Here is a 17,384-nt window from a genome sequence, read left to right on the forward strand (position 1 = left end):
GTGACCAAGTTATCAACAACATGGCCATGTTGAAGGGTATGGACCATAAAAGTTTAAAAGAAATCATAAACACAAACATGCAGCCATGCAGGCTGGCCTGTCAATCTGACCACTTTCATTGACAGATGTCATTCATCCAGTGAGACATTCATTGTTCCTTCATGGGATTGTGACACTCAAAAAAAGGAAGAGTTCCTCTTTTCTCATAACCAACATTGAGCTCTCCATAGCTGACAATTAAAATAGCCCTCCAGGGTTGATTTTTTTTTCTTTTTTGATACGCACTGTATGTATGTATATATATATATATATATATATATATATATATATATATACATATTTACGGATTTTGTTGGGAAAGTGAATTTCTTGCATACATATATAGGGCCTACATTCAAATACGGCATTTGTTCGAAAAGTTCATTTCGTATTTCCATATTCATCAAAGGTGGTGCGTGTTTCATGTCCCTGGTAGCATGTATTTAAAACATCAAATTATACAAACCTTTCTTTAACTGTCACAGTTGGAATTAAACTCCAAAATATTGTATATGACTCATATTTTGAAGAGCCATACGTACCCGATAAAACGTCGCCTATGAGAGTGCCAGTACCACATGCAAACGACATTAAAGCGAGGGCAATCGGCATGTTTTCTTCATTTTCGACAGTTAATTTCGTCATCACGCTTCCAATGGAATCGAACACAAAGACCGTCAGACCTTGAATAAATGCCACAAGCGCTTGGTACCAATAGCTATTGTTCATTGAACTGATGAAGATGGTGACATCGCATATTGAACAACAGATTACAAAGACCAGGGTCAAGTCAAAGGCCAAATGCATGAAGAGCAACAGGCCAAGTTTTCCGAGTACACCTCCAAAGCCAGCGATGCTCGCGAGATACACAGCTCGCGAACGCTCAACACCAAGAGACTCCGCCGCGGGTATTAAAAAAAGCACCCACGCGTACACAAAGAAAGAGAAACAGATGAAAATTGGAGTTATCAAGGCGTAGAGAGGTTCTGCAAAATACACGCACGATTTCAGTTTCATTCGAAGGGACGAACCCCGTGAAGATTCAATGTCACCGTTCTTTGTATCAGAGGTCATATTTTCGGATGGCTTTTTCTCACTGACAGTTACTGTGGGCATGGTGGGTTCTGATGACGGATCGTTGCCTGAAGCATCATCGATTTCTTTTGTGGCAGTGGGGTGCACTTGGAGCGTTTTACTGTCTCTTCGTGGACGGATCGTCAAGGCACAGGGAACAGTGTGTAAGCACATTCCTCCAAGGATGAGAAACGCGCCGTTGTATCCGTAGGCTGTCAATGACCACTCCACTATGACCGGCAAACAAAATGCCCCGACAGTCAATCCCAAATTGCTGAGGGTGCCGAAAATGATGAATGACTTCGTGAAATACTCGTTGAGCGTAATGGTGGTAGCGAGATACACGATGGACAATCCAAATCCTTTTGGCAAAGGATGGAGAGAAAGAAAATTAACGATATAATGGTTATAGTTCGTGAGGTTTAATAGTTCCTTTATAGATAAATTTCCTGCAAAGCGTGTCTTGCATGGAAGTGAATTGATTTAAAAGTGCGTGAAGCTTTTCTTAATTGAATTTATTGATTGCATCAAATAAAGGTTGTGGTTTCATCTCATGGACGCAATCGAATGGTTGAGCTGCCCATAAAATATACATCATGTGTAATAAGACTGACTTACATAAAATTATAACTTGAAAAAATGCACAAATATGATATTTAGACCAAATTAAAGCAGAAATTTATAGAGAATCTAGAAATATGGCAAGTTTGATATCTACGGAAAGCTAAGAAGCTAGTTAACAAAACTGGATATCTTTTAGACGATGTAACTTTACCGGCAAACTGTTTTTGAGATTGAAAAAACACCCAATTTCCATGACCACGTAGCTCCGTTCGCTACAAGAAACATCAGATTTGAGCGACGTCACCTAATGTGTATGAGCTGATTTGCCGTACGGCTATATGAGACCCGCTCTGGCAAAACCCGAAAGTTCTCTGCAAATGTGATTTCGCGCTACAGCCCGAAAAAGGTAAAAAAAAATGACCTACCTCAGGCAAGCGCGCCGGAACACTTCTGGTTTTGGGGGGGGGGGGGGGCAAAATCTCCAACGGGGGCACATTTTATTATGTGACGATGTGAGATCCTCGGCGCGGGAGCGAAGCGAGCGAGCGGGGGGGGGGGGGTGGAAAGGGGGATCCCCCCCCCCCCCCACTGTAGGGAGCTTTTGTAAAATAGGGTACAAAAGTCGCGTTTATAGACCATTTAAAAGCAAATTTCTAAGGAATTAAACACAGTGAAAAATAATCAGTGCGAAGGACTATGATTATTACATACGGGAGTACATAATAATACGATGGTGTGAGATCCTCGGCGAGGGAGCGAAGCGACCGAGCGGGGGGAGGGTGTGGGAGGGTGATACCCCCTCCCACGGTAGGACTTTTTGTAAAAACAGAGTATAAAAGTCGCGTTTATAGAGAATTTAAAGCAAATTTCTAGGGAATTAACATATTGAAAAAATCAGTTGGAAGGACTATGATCATAACATTCGGGAGTACATTAATAATGTGATGGTGTGAGATCCTCGGCGAGGGAGCGAAGCGACCGAGTGGGGTGGGGGGGGGAGGGTGTGGGAGGGGGGACACCTCCTCCCACGGTAGGGACTTTTTGTAAAAACAGAGTATAAAATTCGCGTTTATAGAACATTTAAAAGCAAATTTCTAGGGAATTAACATATTGAAAAAAATCAGTTGGAAGGACTATGATCTTAACATACGGGGGTTTATTATATGATGGTGCGATTCTCGTCGAGGGAGCGAAGCGACCGAGCGGGGGAGGGTGTGGGAGGGGGATACCCCCTCCCATGGTAGGGACTTTTTGTAAAAACAGAGTATAAAAGTCGCTTTTATAGAGCATTTTAAATTAGATTTCTGAGGAATTAAACATAGTAAAAGAAATCACTGCGAAGGACTATGATAATAACTTATATGAAAACTTTTCATTTTACTATAAGTACGGGCAGAGCGAGCGAGCCACTTTCACTTTGCAATTTATGTGAAATGTACTCATTAAAAGATTAAACGTGATCGCTCGTTCGAACAATAAAAAATATTCTTATACTGCTAGAAAGCAAAGAAGAAAATGAAAAATGTAAGGTTTACTAAAGGTATGTTTCAGCTGGCACACTCGAGGACACGAGGCTACCATATATACATTAAATTTACTCTTAAGTTAATAGATACAACAATGTATGTTGTTAGTGTATTATAATTTTCGCCCCGTTAGGGTCGAAAATTTTTGCATTTTCAATTATGAAATTACAACATTTAGACAAGAAATATGCCTTTATTGTTCATTCTGGTCTTTAAATCAGTGATTAATTATTTGTTACAGGGGCACTTTGGGGGGGGCAAAAACTCGTTTTGCCCCCCCCCCCAACATTTTGTTTGGGGGGGGGGGGGGGCAAGTGCCTCCCCCCCCCCCCCCCCCCCCGCTTCCGGCGCCCTTGACCTCAGGGACCAAATTGACATTTTGGTATCACGTTGTAGAGGGAAATTTTCTAGTTTCTGATTGATATCAACAACATTTCGAAATACAACCTACAAAATGTGGAATTTTGAAGAGAAAAGTGGGATGTCAATCTCAAATGTTGGCCAAAATCTTACGTCTAAAGACCAAATCGCCTTCGCTTACGGCGAAAATGACTGTTCGTGTTTTAGATATTCTGCGTTGAACCCTGACACATTTGGTACCTACAGAAAGCTCTACCTCTGCTTATTCCAAATATGGTCATGACATGATGTCATGCTACTCACTTTCATTCAAACCATTCGTCTGAAACATGCGTAAGTTTATGCAAATCGTCTCCCAGACGCGTAAACAGCCTTGTTGCTTACCAAGACACGTGTCGAAATACGTGTTCACGATTGGTCAACTGCGCCGAGGACCCCCTTGTTTACAAGCAACCTACGTGTTATACTATGGGGATCGCTGCAGCAGCTGTGCATACTTGCATGCAACATGTGTATCGTGACTGCTGCTGAGCGCGGAAATGTTGCAGTTTCCCGCTTTGTTAGACTGTTTTTTTTTTCCAAGTTGAGGTAGAAATTAGAATTTAAACCAACACACAAGAGAAAAAGAAGGTCACATTCATCTAACAAACCTTCATCATGCCATTTATTCAAAGAAGAATCAAGCTGAAATCACGGCATCAAGGAATACCTCTTCACTGAAGATTCTTCTGGTACTGTTGTGCGTACACCTGATCACGGCAATCGCGAATCTTGAGCTGATTACGGTAGGTTTTGTGCTTTTCAAACGTCGTATTTCCGTAAATTTATGGGTGAAAAATGATTTCCAATCAATTACAGCTATTTGCTTTAGTTATCATCCTTCATGAGTATGTAAGATTACCTCAGCTATACGCAATTCCCCCACAATGATCGATTTGTTGTGTCAATAATAACAGCAAATTGTGGCTGTACGAAGGAACAGCTGATCACGGCAATCGTGAATCTTGAGCTGACGATAGGTTTTGTGCTTTTAAAACTTTGTTTTTCCGTAAATTTATGGGTGTAAAATATGATTCCAATGAACACAAACAAACAATTTCACGACGTGAATATATAGTTTTGGCGGACGATTTATTCTAGATTGACAACAAATTACACACCAATTTCCTGAAAAGTGCGCACAGTTTGCCTATAGATGGGTAAATCCCACTGCGTTGCATACACACGTGGTGACGTCACAGATTTGGCACTTTTCGTAGCCGCATCGAACTTCTTCCAGTGCTCAAATTTGATAAAAATAAAGATTCTTATATTCAAAGTAGAGACAACTTTATTGCATGATTTATGTCAGAAATTAATCAAAATAACATTAAATGATGGAAAACAGTCAATTTATATGATATTATTTCCTATAAATTTCTCCTTTAAATCACTCATGCTTATTCACAGCAGGGGGTATACAGTATTGTAACTTCTTCGTAATAAACAAGGGAAATACACTGATGGGACACCTAGGATAATGTATACATATATAGTGTAATCACATTTGAGTTTGCGGATGACAGTGCTTGGAGGTTAAAAAGATTGATTACATCACTTAAAAGTTAAAACAGTAGATGATGGGCAATTCCGCAGTTAGGTGGACATAACATGGACAAAAGAAATGTGCCTCTTTATCTTAATCTTTAATCTAGGTAACAACTAATGCAATGGATGTTCACCAGTCATAAAGGGCTTTCAAATTCAGTATATTTTATTTTTCGTATTTATTGGTTTTGCGAGATCTGAAACCGTCATTAAAATGTACATGTGGGACTGGGGATGCTGAAATTCGCGAATGTAAATACAGTGGGTTCATTAGAAAATTTTTCCTCAAAGTTTTGCTAACGGGTAAAAGATGAATACATTTAAATACCCCAGAAGTCATGTGACATTTCGTCAATTACAAAAGGGTGAAATACGACCTGCAGAATTACTTCGGACAAATGTAACGTTACGGTTGCTTTTGGGGGTCTAGCTAATAAATTATTGGTCGAACTGCTAAAAATGTTTGCATGAACATTTGTCATGATGCAATAATTGAAATTAATGCAACGCTCTGTTTGAAGTACCTTGAGTTTTTGCACACCTTTTGTTATAAGACATTGATTTTTTTGTCATGTCCTTTTTTCGTAACGTTACTAACCTGCCCTTTTAGTTGCCATAGCAATTCTAGTATTTATTGGATTGTATTCATTCTTTTCTATATCATAAATATGGGAAGGATTAACATGTTTTTAACATTTTGACTTGAAATGAATAAATGGGGATTTAGTAGTAAAAATAAATAAATTTGTTTAAATGTAATGTGTGTGTGTGTGTGTTGTGTGTGTGTTTGTTTGTTTGCGTGTGTGTGTGTGTGTGTGTGTGTGCGTGTGTGTGAGTGAGAGAGAGAGAGAGAGAGAGAGAATGGAACTTGATTACCCTCAACCCCGGCACGCAGCCTGCGAACTGAATGTTCCTTTTTTTATAAGCACCTATGGGTACTACTTGTATCTGTATAGTTATGTGCATTCTTTTTTCGGCGGTGCCGAAAGTACGACTTGTAAGGAGAACACGATTACTTTCTCTGTATGTAACAGCACCTCCTGTTATGCACAGTTCCTGCTTTGGCAACATGAATGTGCGCCTCACTTGTGTTGTGCATACGAAGTTTATAGTAGCAAAAACTTCAATTCTAGTAATATAAGTAATGTAAGTACACTTATCAATTTCAAAATGTTAATCTTGTACATAGTGTAAATACACTTGTTTATAATGTAAATAATTTTCTTGTTGAATTTATATATTCTTCTTCTGTATTCAAGGACAACGTCCACTAGCGTTGCTATTTGTTGGACACTTTTACCAAATTTGTAAATATGTTTGTACTTTCATATTCATATTGTTGATAAGTTTGATTCTATACTTTCATGTCTTGTACTCCTGTTAATTGTATTATTATTATTGTATTCTCAATGATTGTATAAATTATCTGTGATTGTAAACGTGAACTTAAATTTGGTAATAAATCATTTTTCATTCATTCATTCGTTCATTCATTCATTCATAGGGGTACAACCTGTTAAAGCGAAGAGAAAGCCGAAGAGGGTTAGGGTCCTGACGAGCGGCACACACATCAAGGGTACGGCGCACAGGAAGCTACCACTGATGACTACAAGTCTTGGATGTACGACCTTCATCAGTGAATACACGAACGGGCCTGTGAATTGTGTGATTGTCAAGATAGACGTGCAATTTCACAACGTTATGTAGACTATCGCAATTATCAACTTTTGATAAACATGGTGCAACAGTACAATTCTCGAGAGTACACTCGAGACTTGTACAGTGTGTCCCAGAAAAAACGAAACCGAGTTTCCTTGCAATTTTTTACTATCTTAATCATAAATTTTCTTTTTGAGATATACATCAATGGAAAGATAAACTTTTCTTCTTTCATTTGATGTACATCTTAATGTTCATCGTTCATGCATGACTGAGTTAGAGAAACAAACAGTGGTGCTATCAAATTTTCATTTGCACGCGCAAATGGAGACTTTAGGTGAATTTTTCAGACTTTAAACGTTACGTTTTCGAAAAACAAAGTTCATAACCTAAATATCCATATTTTTTTCTTTCGTATGATACCTTATGCATCAAATATGAATAACGCATCGCATGCTTGAGAAAAATATGCATGGAAACATGCTTCATTTCTACCGATTCTACGGATAGTCGAAAACACAAACATTCAGCACTCCCGACTTAGCATGGTAGACAATGGGCTCACCTGCGCCATTGAATTCACACAAAAAATGGCAGTGCTATAGTTAATGTCATTCGAGGTGGGGGGGGGGAGGTATTTACAGAGAATGCTGTATACTGTATTGTTCTAACTCAGTCATGCATGAATTATGAACCATTAGTTGTGCATCAAATGAAAGAAGAGATGTATATCTTTCCATTCATGCTTATCTCATAAAGCAAATATGATTATGATCGCAAAGAATTGGGACACGCTCTAAAATTGCTCCAAGAAGACCTACTCTCGTTACTTTTGCATTCTTATTGAAACAATTGTTGTTCTTATTATGCCATATACTCTCGCAAAAACGAAATAAAAAGCAAAAATTAAACCTACCACAAACCACTGACACTGGGGACAATGAATTATGAATTATCTTCAAACGAACTTATTCACAGGTGTTTATTTACACTACTGGAAAACATAATAACAGACCAGCTTAAATTTCACATCTACACATGATTTTTTAAAGAGAAAGCTTCAGATTAATGTCCAGTTGTTGTTTTGTCGATTTCATTTTTGCAGCTGTGATGAAATTATGTAAGTGATAATACTATCCTCCTAGGTGTTACAAAAACATTTCCCACTCTTGATGCTTCGTAATACATGTAGTTCGAAAACTATACACGTATATCAGATAAAACTGTCATTGATATGAGTAATAGCTGAATAGTGTACAATTTAGTTGGAAGTGATTTGAATATGATAACCTATATCAGTTTCATGAAATCCATTATCAATTTCAAAGTTAGGCTCCAGATTTTGGTCAAATTTTAACCCTCGGTACAAAACTTGAACTTAACGCAGGAACTAATGATTGTATGTGAGTGTGTACTTACTTGACCCTGAACAATGGACATGGATACCACCTGTTCAGAGCTCTGCTCCAAGGCACATGAGTGCTTTATTGATTAGGATACAATGATGGATTGCCCTGGGCACTGATAATCCGAATTCATAGCAAAGGGTGAAATGCATGCACATGAAAAAAAAAAAAGTAGCACATGTTTCCACGTGCTTGCATACACCACATTTCAGAACAAAAAAAGACTAGCTGTGATAGTGGATTCCTCATGAATAAATAATGAACATTCCAATCCTGGCCATTCTTCAGGACCATTGTCTGGGTATCAACTACACACTCCCACACTCACCAATTGACTTCTGTGTAAAGTTAAAGTTTTGTACAGAGGGTTGAAATAGAGCAAAATCTGAAACCTAACTGAAAAATTAATGTTTAATTTAATGAAACTGAATTATGTTGTCATTGTAAAATTGCCTCCAACAAAATAGTGCACTGTTCAGTTATTACACACATCAAATGTCAGTGTTATCTGATATATAGTTTTTGAACTATTACGGATCAAAAGTGGGAAATGTTTTTGTAACACCTAGTATAACAACGCATAACTGAGTTTTGTAGAGGGAATTCAAGACGTAACAAGATAATGACAGGTCTATTGGCAAGCCCACGGGTAAAGAGCAAAGAAAAAACAAACACAATAAAATCTTTGAGGCATACATACTAAGCAGGGTCATAAGCGCTGAAGGCAAACTGCATATGAAGGCAACTGTTTTGTAGTCACTGTCGAAGCGAGAGACCGTATCTTGTATCAGCACTCCAAAACATTTAGACAGCCCGGCATCGAAAAATAAGACGCAAAATCTGCTCAGCAAAACGACAAATTTCCAAGGATCGCTCGAATCTTGTAACGAAACGTCTTTTGCCGTCTGTGACTGAGCCATTACAGTTGTTATTTGTGCACGAACAGAGAAGACACCCATTGAGGTGGTTCAACTGTGATATTCACGGGTCTATATACAAGGTTCGTGCACACGCAAATAGAATTATGATCCATTCGACAACAATACTTTTTGATGCGGTTATTGTGCGAGTGATTGAAAAAGCGACAAGAGCGCTGCCAAGTACACACAGCTGTGTCGAAGAGAACGGGGTATAGCTAGGACTTGATCTCTGGAGGGGGGGGGGGGGGATGGAGGCGCTTATGTGCGAGGGAGCGAAGCCACCAAAAGCTTTTCAAAAATTGCATTTATATCGATATAATAATATGTACCATCAGTTGTTATTTTTTGAGAGGGAGGAAAGTTGATAAGTGTTGGATTCAAAGTGCTGTTGGGCACAATTATTAAATGAGTTTTCACGGGGTTGAATTGTCATTATGAAATTATAATTACAATAGGGTGTTTTATTAAAAGATGCCGGATTAGTTTTGGTATTTGGTAAAGTTATATAACGTTAAAGTTATGAGGGTATATTGATTATATGTATTGGAAAATAATTATAGTTATAAATTGGGATAATCGTTGTGAGAGTGTTCGGTGAATAGCGATGATTCAGGAATGGATATCAATGAATACCTTTATGAGTTGAATAATTGTATAAAAGTGATATATATTATGTTGATAAGTTTTGCATGGTTGTAAAGTACATCATCCAGTATACCGAGCCCTTGTCATTATCGCAAACGTCTCAATTCGATTTGTCTTTCCTCTGGCGTAAAAAAACCAAACAAACAAACAAAACACGACAACAAAAACGAACAGGTGATCGCATATATCTGAAACTTTAATTCAACCCAGAAGATTACCTCTCACTTCGTGGGATATATCAAATTACATGTCTGTGACAAAACTGATACAAAGAGGTCGTATACCAGGGGAAATGTATTACCTCCGGAGATCAGAGGAGCAATTTATTTTCTATAAGATAAATGTCGCCGGTTCATAAATACAGTATGTTGCTTTGATTCATATGTCATTACAGACTGATGTTGTTATGAAATTGACATTTCTTATATTGATTTGTATGTCCCCATTTTGGGCATACTCTGCATCACTTTGTTTTCATTTGTTATTAATATATATTTGTAGAAAGAAAATGCAGAAATAAACCAAACCAAACCAAACCAAACCAAACCAAACCAAAATGGGATCGAACGTTGTATATCTTCGGAGCATATTTCGGTGGGATAAGATATCAGCGGGGCCACTATCGATATAGGGCGATTGTAACTGGAGCAAACATCGCGACGATCTAGTATCTCTGCGGCATATTTTCGGCGAAGACCAGCTATTACCGCCAGGAGAAAATGTCTTGTCTTGCCGGTAGATCATTATTTTTTGTTAGCGGAGCAAATGTCAGCGGACTGGCGGAGTAAATGTATTCTTGCCGAATGGAAGGCTTTCTAATATCCGGATCTAAGTACCAATGGCTATATTTTGTAGTACGTATCAAAATTTCTCTTTTCAGCAAGTAAACATTCACGCCATCGAGTAAAAATTTATGCCATCAGCATGTAGAGTTTGACACAGATTTTTTTGTTTTTTTTTATTAATATACAGTACCATGAAAATATGAAAATAATCATACCCAGTTTAATTATTCGAGCCCCGAATAATCGGTGCATACTATTATGGTGACTACGTTCTCCAGCGTGTGCTCCATGCGGGTGACCGCTCCAACACCAACTTAAAACTGTGGTTCCACATTGTGAACGATTTGGGTGATCGCGAATGAACGTCGAATACGACAATGTTTTTTAAAATATGAATATGAAAATTTTACACAGCATCTCGATTGGCTGCTCCAATTCAAAGCACACACAGTCATTGTTGCCAGTACATAGAAAGAGAGAACATTGCAGCAGGTGGATCTGGAGGTCTCGCCTACATTAATTGTATTGCGAGAGCGCTCGTCCAGATTACTGCTCTCTTTTGTTACAACATTGAGTCTTCAGTGTTGACGAAGCAACCCCTTTTAGCAGCAGCAACTCAGACTGGCATGGGCTGGACTGCAGTGGTAGTATGTGATGGTGCATGTGTTATACCAGGGAGGTGTAAGAAAAGGAGAGACAACTCTTTGTAATTCATGCAAACACATGTTTGGGTTCAAAGCGTTACAATGGGATGTCTAACATTCCACTACACGCTTTGAAGTCATGCTCTGCACCGCTCTAGTTACAAGGCGAAGTTCGGAGACGAAGAACGCATTTCACCTTTCGTTGAATTACAAGCTTATTTCCCCGTAAAATTTTAAATGAAATACTCGAATTGATTAAGAGTAGTTAAGGAAAGAATTCAATATCATAAACACGTATTTCTAGTTTCTTCGTAATGCGCAAATTGAAATGAAATGAAAATTAGGCCATCTTAAAAACCTAATATTTTTCTATAATGCGCACATTTCCGCATGTTAGTTTTCTATCCTTTAATCAGCGATATTTTGATCTTTCAAATAAAGTACTCCACTGAAGCGTGCTCCGATTTGCTGTTAAAATTGTCCGTTTTACACTGCATTTTGATTCGCTACTCCAATTCAAGGTACACAAATTCATTGTTGCCATAACATTGAAGAGAGAGAGCGAAATGCAGTAGGGGCAAGTATTTCTAGATGTGAGAGCGCTAGTCCCGATTATTGATGCTCTCTTTTGTCAAAGCACCTGGGGGCGTTTCATGAAGGAACTTGTCGAATAAAATGTCCGACAAGTCAATTATATCCGACAAGTTCAGAGAAATCAGCCAATCAGACTAAAGAATTTCTCAAAACTTGTCGGATATAATTGACCTGTCAGATATTTTATCCGACAAGTTCCTTCATGAAACGCCCCCAGCCTCGGCGGTGCCGCGCATCCTTCAAAGGAGAGCAGGAGTTGTCTCTCCTTTTCTTCCACCTCCCAGGTTAGACCAGGGTGTCAGTGGATCGAGTGGAATCTCTATCCAGTTTGTGCAAATTTATGCGTAGGTTAGCATAGCATGACAATTGAATGCTTAGCATTCAACCACTATCCACTGGCTTTAATGTTCCATATATCCTCCAAGCTGCTCTTCCGTAATCGAGTTTTTGATATGGGTTTTTGATACATGTAATTGGCTACTGCGCATTTCCGCGTGTTCAATGGCATTTTACATTTAAAAGAAGTTTTTTTTTTTTTTTACCTGATTTTTGTTCGCGCGTCCTGTCCTCTATTATACACACCAAACAATTGCTGTCAAAAATATCGCAAGGGACAACGAACTGCTGCTCGCTCTGTTTGTTGTGAAAGAGGAATCTTCAATAGAAATGTTTCTTGTCGAAGCAATTCATTTACACCTGCGATAGAGCGCATAACCTTTCCGCGGCACGGAGCATGGGTACAAAGGAGGGATTTTTTTGCTTTACATCTCCCTGCATGGTTATACCAAAATATACAGTACGTATATAAAAAAGGCAATGCAACTTTGGAGGGCTACCATTTCATACTTGTCAGCTTTGGAGAGGAAAATGCTGGTTGTGAGGAAAGAAGAACTCTTCCTCTTTCCACTGATGCCTGATGATGTTGACAAATGTTATGCATGACTGAGCACATGAACTTTACAGACAACAATGCCAAATTCCACTTTTTCCAAGTTTGAGTGTCACATGGAGGAACAATGAATGTCTCACTATGAGTGGATGAGCTCTGTCAATGAAAGTGACCAAATAAACAGGCTAGCCTGTATTACGAATACAGGTTTGTGTTGAGGGTCTGTGTTTAGGGTTTCTTCCTGGCCCATTATAACATGGCCACCTGTCCGATATCGTGGTCACTCCTACTAAGGCCAACACACACAGTCCATTTTTCACTGTTCATATTCAGCACATAGCTTGCAGCGACCAACCATGTGACACCACCTCCCTGCTCATTTAGATCTTCCCAAAACAGGCTGTAACATCTTGGGTACCACCATGCAGTAGTCATTAAAAGCACATAGCTTCTCGGTAGTCACAAGCATGACTTCAAGAAGGGAGCAGTAGCTCTCTTTCTATAAACACCAAATTAATCCACCTGGTTATATGGGACTCTACAGAACAAAACAAACAAACAAACAAATAAACAAACAAAAAAAAAGCTTAAACAACGTTTGCTAACACCAAGCATTAAATCAAGATGACAGTTGATGAAATAAGGAGAACCCATTCATCATAGAATCTTTCTGTGATTTATTTCAAAGTGTAAACTCTACATGCATGCTCACAGTACATTGTCTATTTCAAGGTGCAATATGAAAATGAATACCTTTTCTTCACATACAGGAATGTCTTACGAAGACGACAGCTTACTAATTTTTCAGTCTCACCAGAAAGTACATAGAATGCCACTGCCACCACAAAGTGTTTGCGTCATGGAAATACATTGTGTAGTAACATAATTCATTTTGACACACTTCTATGCCTCATTTATAAATATCGAGAGAGAGAGAGAGAGAGAGAGAGAGAGAGAGAGAGGAATCAATAGCCTTACTCTTTGTTCGGCCACAGCAGAAGACCTCAATGGCAAGAACATTGTCTCTGCTACATTGACACATTCTCAAAATTCACTTGAGACCTTTTTGTAGTCACTCCAGTAATCACTGGATCAACTTCTAAGAATACTGAAAATAAGAGGGATGAAGGTGTAAATCTTATTCCTTTTGGAACTTCTGGCCAGCCTACCAAGCAAAACTTTGCATTACTGGTCAGGGGCGGATCCAGGAATTCTGAAAGGGGGGGGGGGGCAACTAATATTTCTGGTGCCACTTCCGGGTTTCATTTCATTTTTTTCTTTTTATTTCTTTTGTTTTTAACGAAAAATAAAGGGGGGGGGGGGCATGCGCCGGTCGCCCCCCCCCCCCCCCCCCCCCCCCCGAAACATCGGTCTAGAGTTCGACGAACAGCTGAAGTGATATTTGACAAAGAAAAGAAAATCTTTTGACAGACAATGCTTTACTGGTCTTCATTCAAGTGCTCTTTGCCCTGGTGGAGATAGGAAGCATGGTAGGAATCCTGTGCTCGGCTTAAATTATTCACTCAACTCTATGCACTATGACGTGATGAATGCTACTGAAAATGTGAAAGACTAATGCCTAGCATACATCTGGTAAAGGATGATTTGATATCATTTTTCTAAAAAGGGGTCTTTTTGACAACTCCTCTACTATAAATTTTTTCCATTTTCCTTCTGTTTACATCAGAAATGCAGATTCTTCCTCATGGTAACCTGTCAGAATAATTTCGACCAAAGACTACTGACAGTTTCTCATGCATGAGTTCTTTCAGACTACAAATAACAGCTCTTCTCTTCAGTTTGAGCATCTAATTAAAGAAACCAATTACATTAAGCAGGAAAACTAAAACAATACTGAACCGGGATGAAAGACTTTATGACGCATAGTATTTGACCTCAAATTTTCATCAGTCTCTGTAAATATACAGTGTGAATATGTTTTACTAAATGCAGACATAGTAGCTAAGATCAATATGAAAAGTACTTGACATTATAAGTACAACGAAAGCTTTTTTGAACTTTTGATTCCTAGAAAATGAATCTGGCATGATATTTGTTTACAAGTACAAATGCCTAATTATGAGCACTTTTATAGGAAATTACACTGCTCATGGCACAATTATTAAATAAAGACACTTAATTAAAACCTCTTTATCGAAGCGGTTACACTGCACATACTCACTACCGACAAAGGGCAAACTACGTAACATTTCTGTGATCACAAGGAGACGTCTCTCTCCTAATAATGGCGAACTTTGCTTCATAAGTACTCCGTCCACTCACAGAACAGTAGTACAGGTCTTACTGCGAATCCGCACTAGCATTCGCATGGTGCTACGTAAGTCAGCTCTTTGCAAGGAGCCACAACTAAGAAGGACAAGATCATCTCTTTTGTGACCGCACAGTAATGGCAGAACTCACTCTGTGTGCTGCACAGGGTGTATTGCGAATTAGCACTCTAGTCAATACTAATGGTAATATGTAATCTTGCTGGACACTCTCTGCTTGTACTTTCTAATGTGACTGACAGAGCAAAAAGGCATTACCAATATCTCAGTTTCAAAGTGCAATCATGGCAAGTGTAAAACTGGGGAAAAAACAAATGAATCAAATCAAAATCAAAATATGCAAAACTCAAATCATATCATCTATTGCATTCAAAAGTCTAGAAGCATACATTATACTCCCCCCCCCCCCACAACTTTAAGAGCCATATGTAAAAGTGAAAACTACAAATTTCCTTGTAGTGTCGTAGTGCCATTTGGGCAATTCACTTGAGTGCAAAGCTGATGAAACAAAATAGATGATAGAATGATAAATCGGGTGTCACCTAAATTCAAGGGCAGCACAGCACTTTAACTCGATGATTTTGAAAATAGAGGTCTTTAGTGTCTCACTCTTGTATAACAGCCAACACAAATCAATATATAAACTCATAACAGAAAAAAAAAACAAACAATTATACTTGAAGATTTTTAAAAAAATCATACTTCAGTTCATAATTAAAGGAAACAGGGAGACTAAACATGCAAAGTTTGATTTCAGAAAAAATAAAATCATTCAAAATTATACAATCTTCTATTTCATGAGAAAAATAGCATGCTACAAAGGTATATGATAATAATTAAAACAAAAAAACAAAAACATGCTAGTAGGCAGCTCTGCCCTTGACTCGCAATAAAATACCAAAACAAGACAAGATCACATAAAATACCATAACCCAAGGGCATACTTCTGAGACTTTTTGACAGGAGAGAAAGGGCAAGACTGCATGGGATACAAGAAATAAAATGGCCAAAATGGCAGTAAAGAGAGGTAAAAAGGAGCTAGGTATGAAAGCTAGGCATGATTTTGGCTCAGACAAATAAAACTATTTCACAACCTCATTGCTCAACACAAGGGCAGAATACCTTTTGGGAATTAAGTCTTCCATTTTTTTTCTTCCTATAACAGAGATTACTAAAATATAAATATGTTACTTGTAAAACTTACAGTCCCTCTCAGTGATATCACATTTACTCATAAATATCTTTCTTTTTTTTTTTTGTTCTAATACGTAACTATTTGTTACTCTTTTTTGTTGTTCTAATACGTAACTATTTGTTACTCTTTGGAATGTACAGAATCTGAAGCTCATCAACATATTTCTTTGAGAGCAATTTTCATATACTGTCATCAGCAAACATCAGCTCAGCAAAAGCAACTCATTATCACATTTAAAAACTGACATTTATATTACAAATAATTATATGCCTACAGTTGTACAATGAGTTTCTGACTAACACTATCAATCATTACATGATCTACTACAAAACAAGATATTCAGATCATAATCTTCCCACAGGCAGTCGACAATGCATCAAAGATATTTATATGCCTACGGATTTACAATCAGCTGATCCAAATATAATTTGTTCTTGTCTTCTGACCAACACTATCAATCGTTACATGATCTACTACAAAACAAGATATTCAGATCATAATCTTCCCACAAGCAGTCGACAATGCATCAAAGATATTTATATGCCTACAGATTTACAATCAGTTGATCCAAATATAATTTGTTATTGTCTTCTGACCAACACTATCAATCATTACATGATCTACTGCAAAACAAGATATTCAGATCATAATCTTCCCACAGGCAGTCGACAATGCATCAAAGATAATTATACGCCTACAGATGTACAATCAGTTGATCCAAATATAATTTGTTCTTGTCTTCTGACCATCACTATCAATCGTTACATGATCTACTACAAAACGAGATATTCAGATCATAATCTTCCCACAGGCAGTCGACAATGCCAAGTGTTTTGACATACAAAGCCATCTAAACTGTACACCAGCTTACAGACACTGGCAGAGAATACTACTGTCATGTAATTCAGATTTCCTGATATATGCTGCATCAGTAAGTATGGAAGAGTAACTTGACAGGGATGCAGTCTAGATTTGTTGGTACACTTATACTGCAAAGGGTATCAAACAGCATCATTAATTTCACATATACAACGTGTGTAACTGCTTTACCTAAGATTCCTATATTGAAGAATACGAGGGTAGCACCTGGACAGCAGTAGTTGCAGCTCACAGAGGTGATACATTTGGAATAAAGCATGAGGTATTTCTTGATATGCAAGGCATAATGAATAATCAGCCGAATGTGACATTTCTGCACAATGAAAATGT

The 17,384-nt window shown here is 38.2% G+C and overlaps 1 protein-coding gene across 1 annotated transcript; it reads right to left on the reverse strand.

Annotated features, from left to right (window-relative positions):
- Positions 1-459: 459 nt before the first annotated feature.
- LOC140242539 (monocarboxylate transporter 7-like) lies at positions 460-9,187 on the reverse strand. Its single transcript, XM_072322281.1, has 3 exons — positions 8,916-9,187; positions 6,664-6,804; positions 460-1,475 (listed from the first exon to the last, which is right to left on the reverse strand). The coding sequence occupies exons 1-3, from the start codon at positions 9,172-9,174 to the stop codon at positions 496-498; spliced, it is 1,380 nt and encodes a 459-aa protein (XP_072178382.1). The 5' UTR covers positions 9,175-9,187; the 3' UTR covers positions 460-495.
- Between the last annotated feature and the right edge of the window lie 8,197 nt (positions 9,188-17,384).

This window comes from Diadema setosum, chromosome 2 (assembly GCF_964275005.1).
Source record: "Diadema setosum chromosome 2, eeDiaSeto1, whole genome shotgun sequence".
Classification (NCBI taxonomy): Eukaryota; Metazoa; Echinodermata; class Echinoidea; order Diadematoida; family Diadematidae; genus Diadema; species Diadema setosum.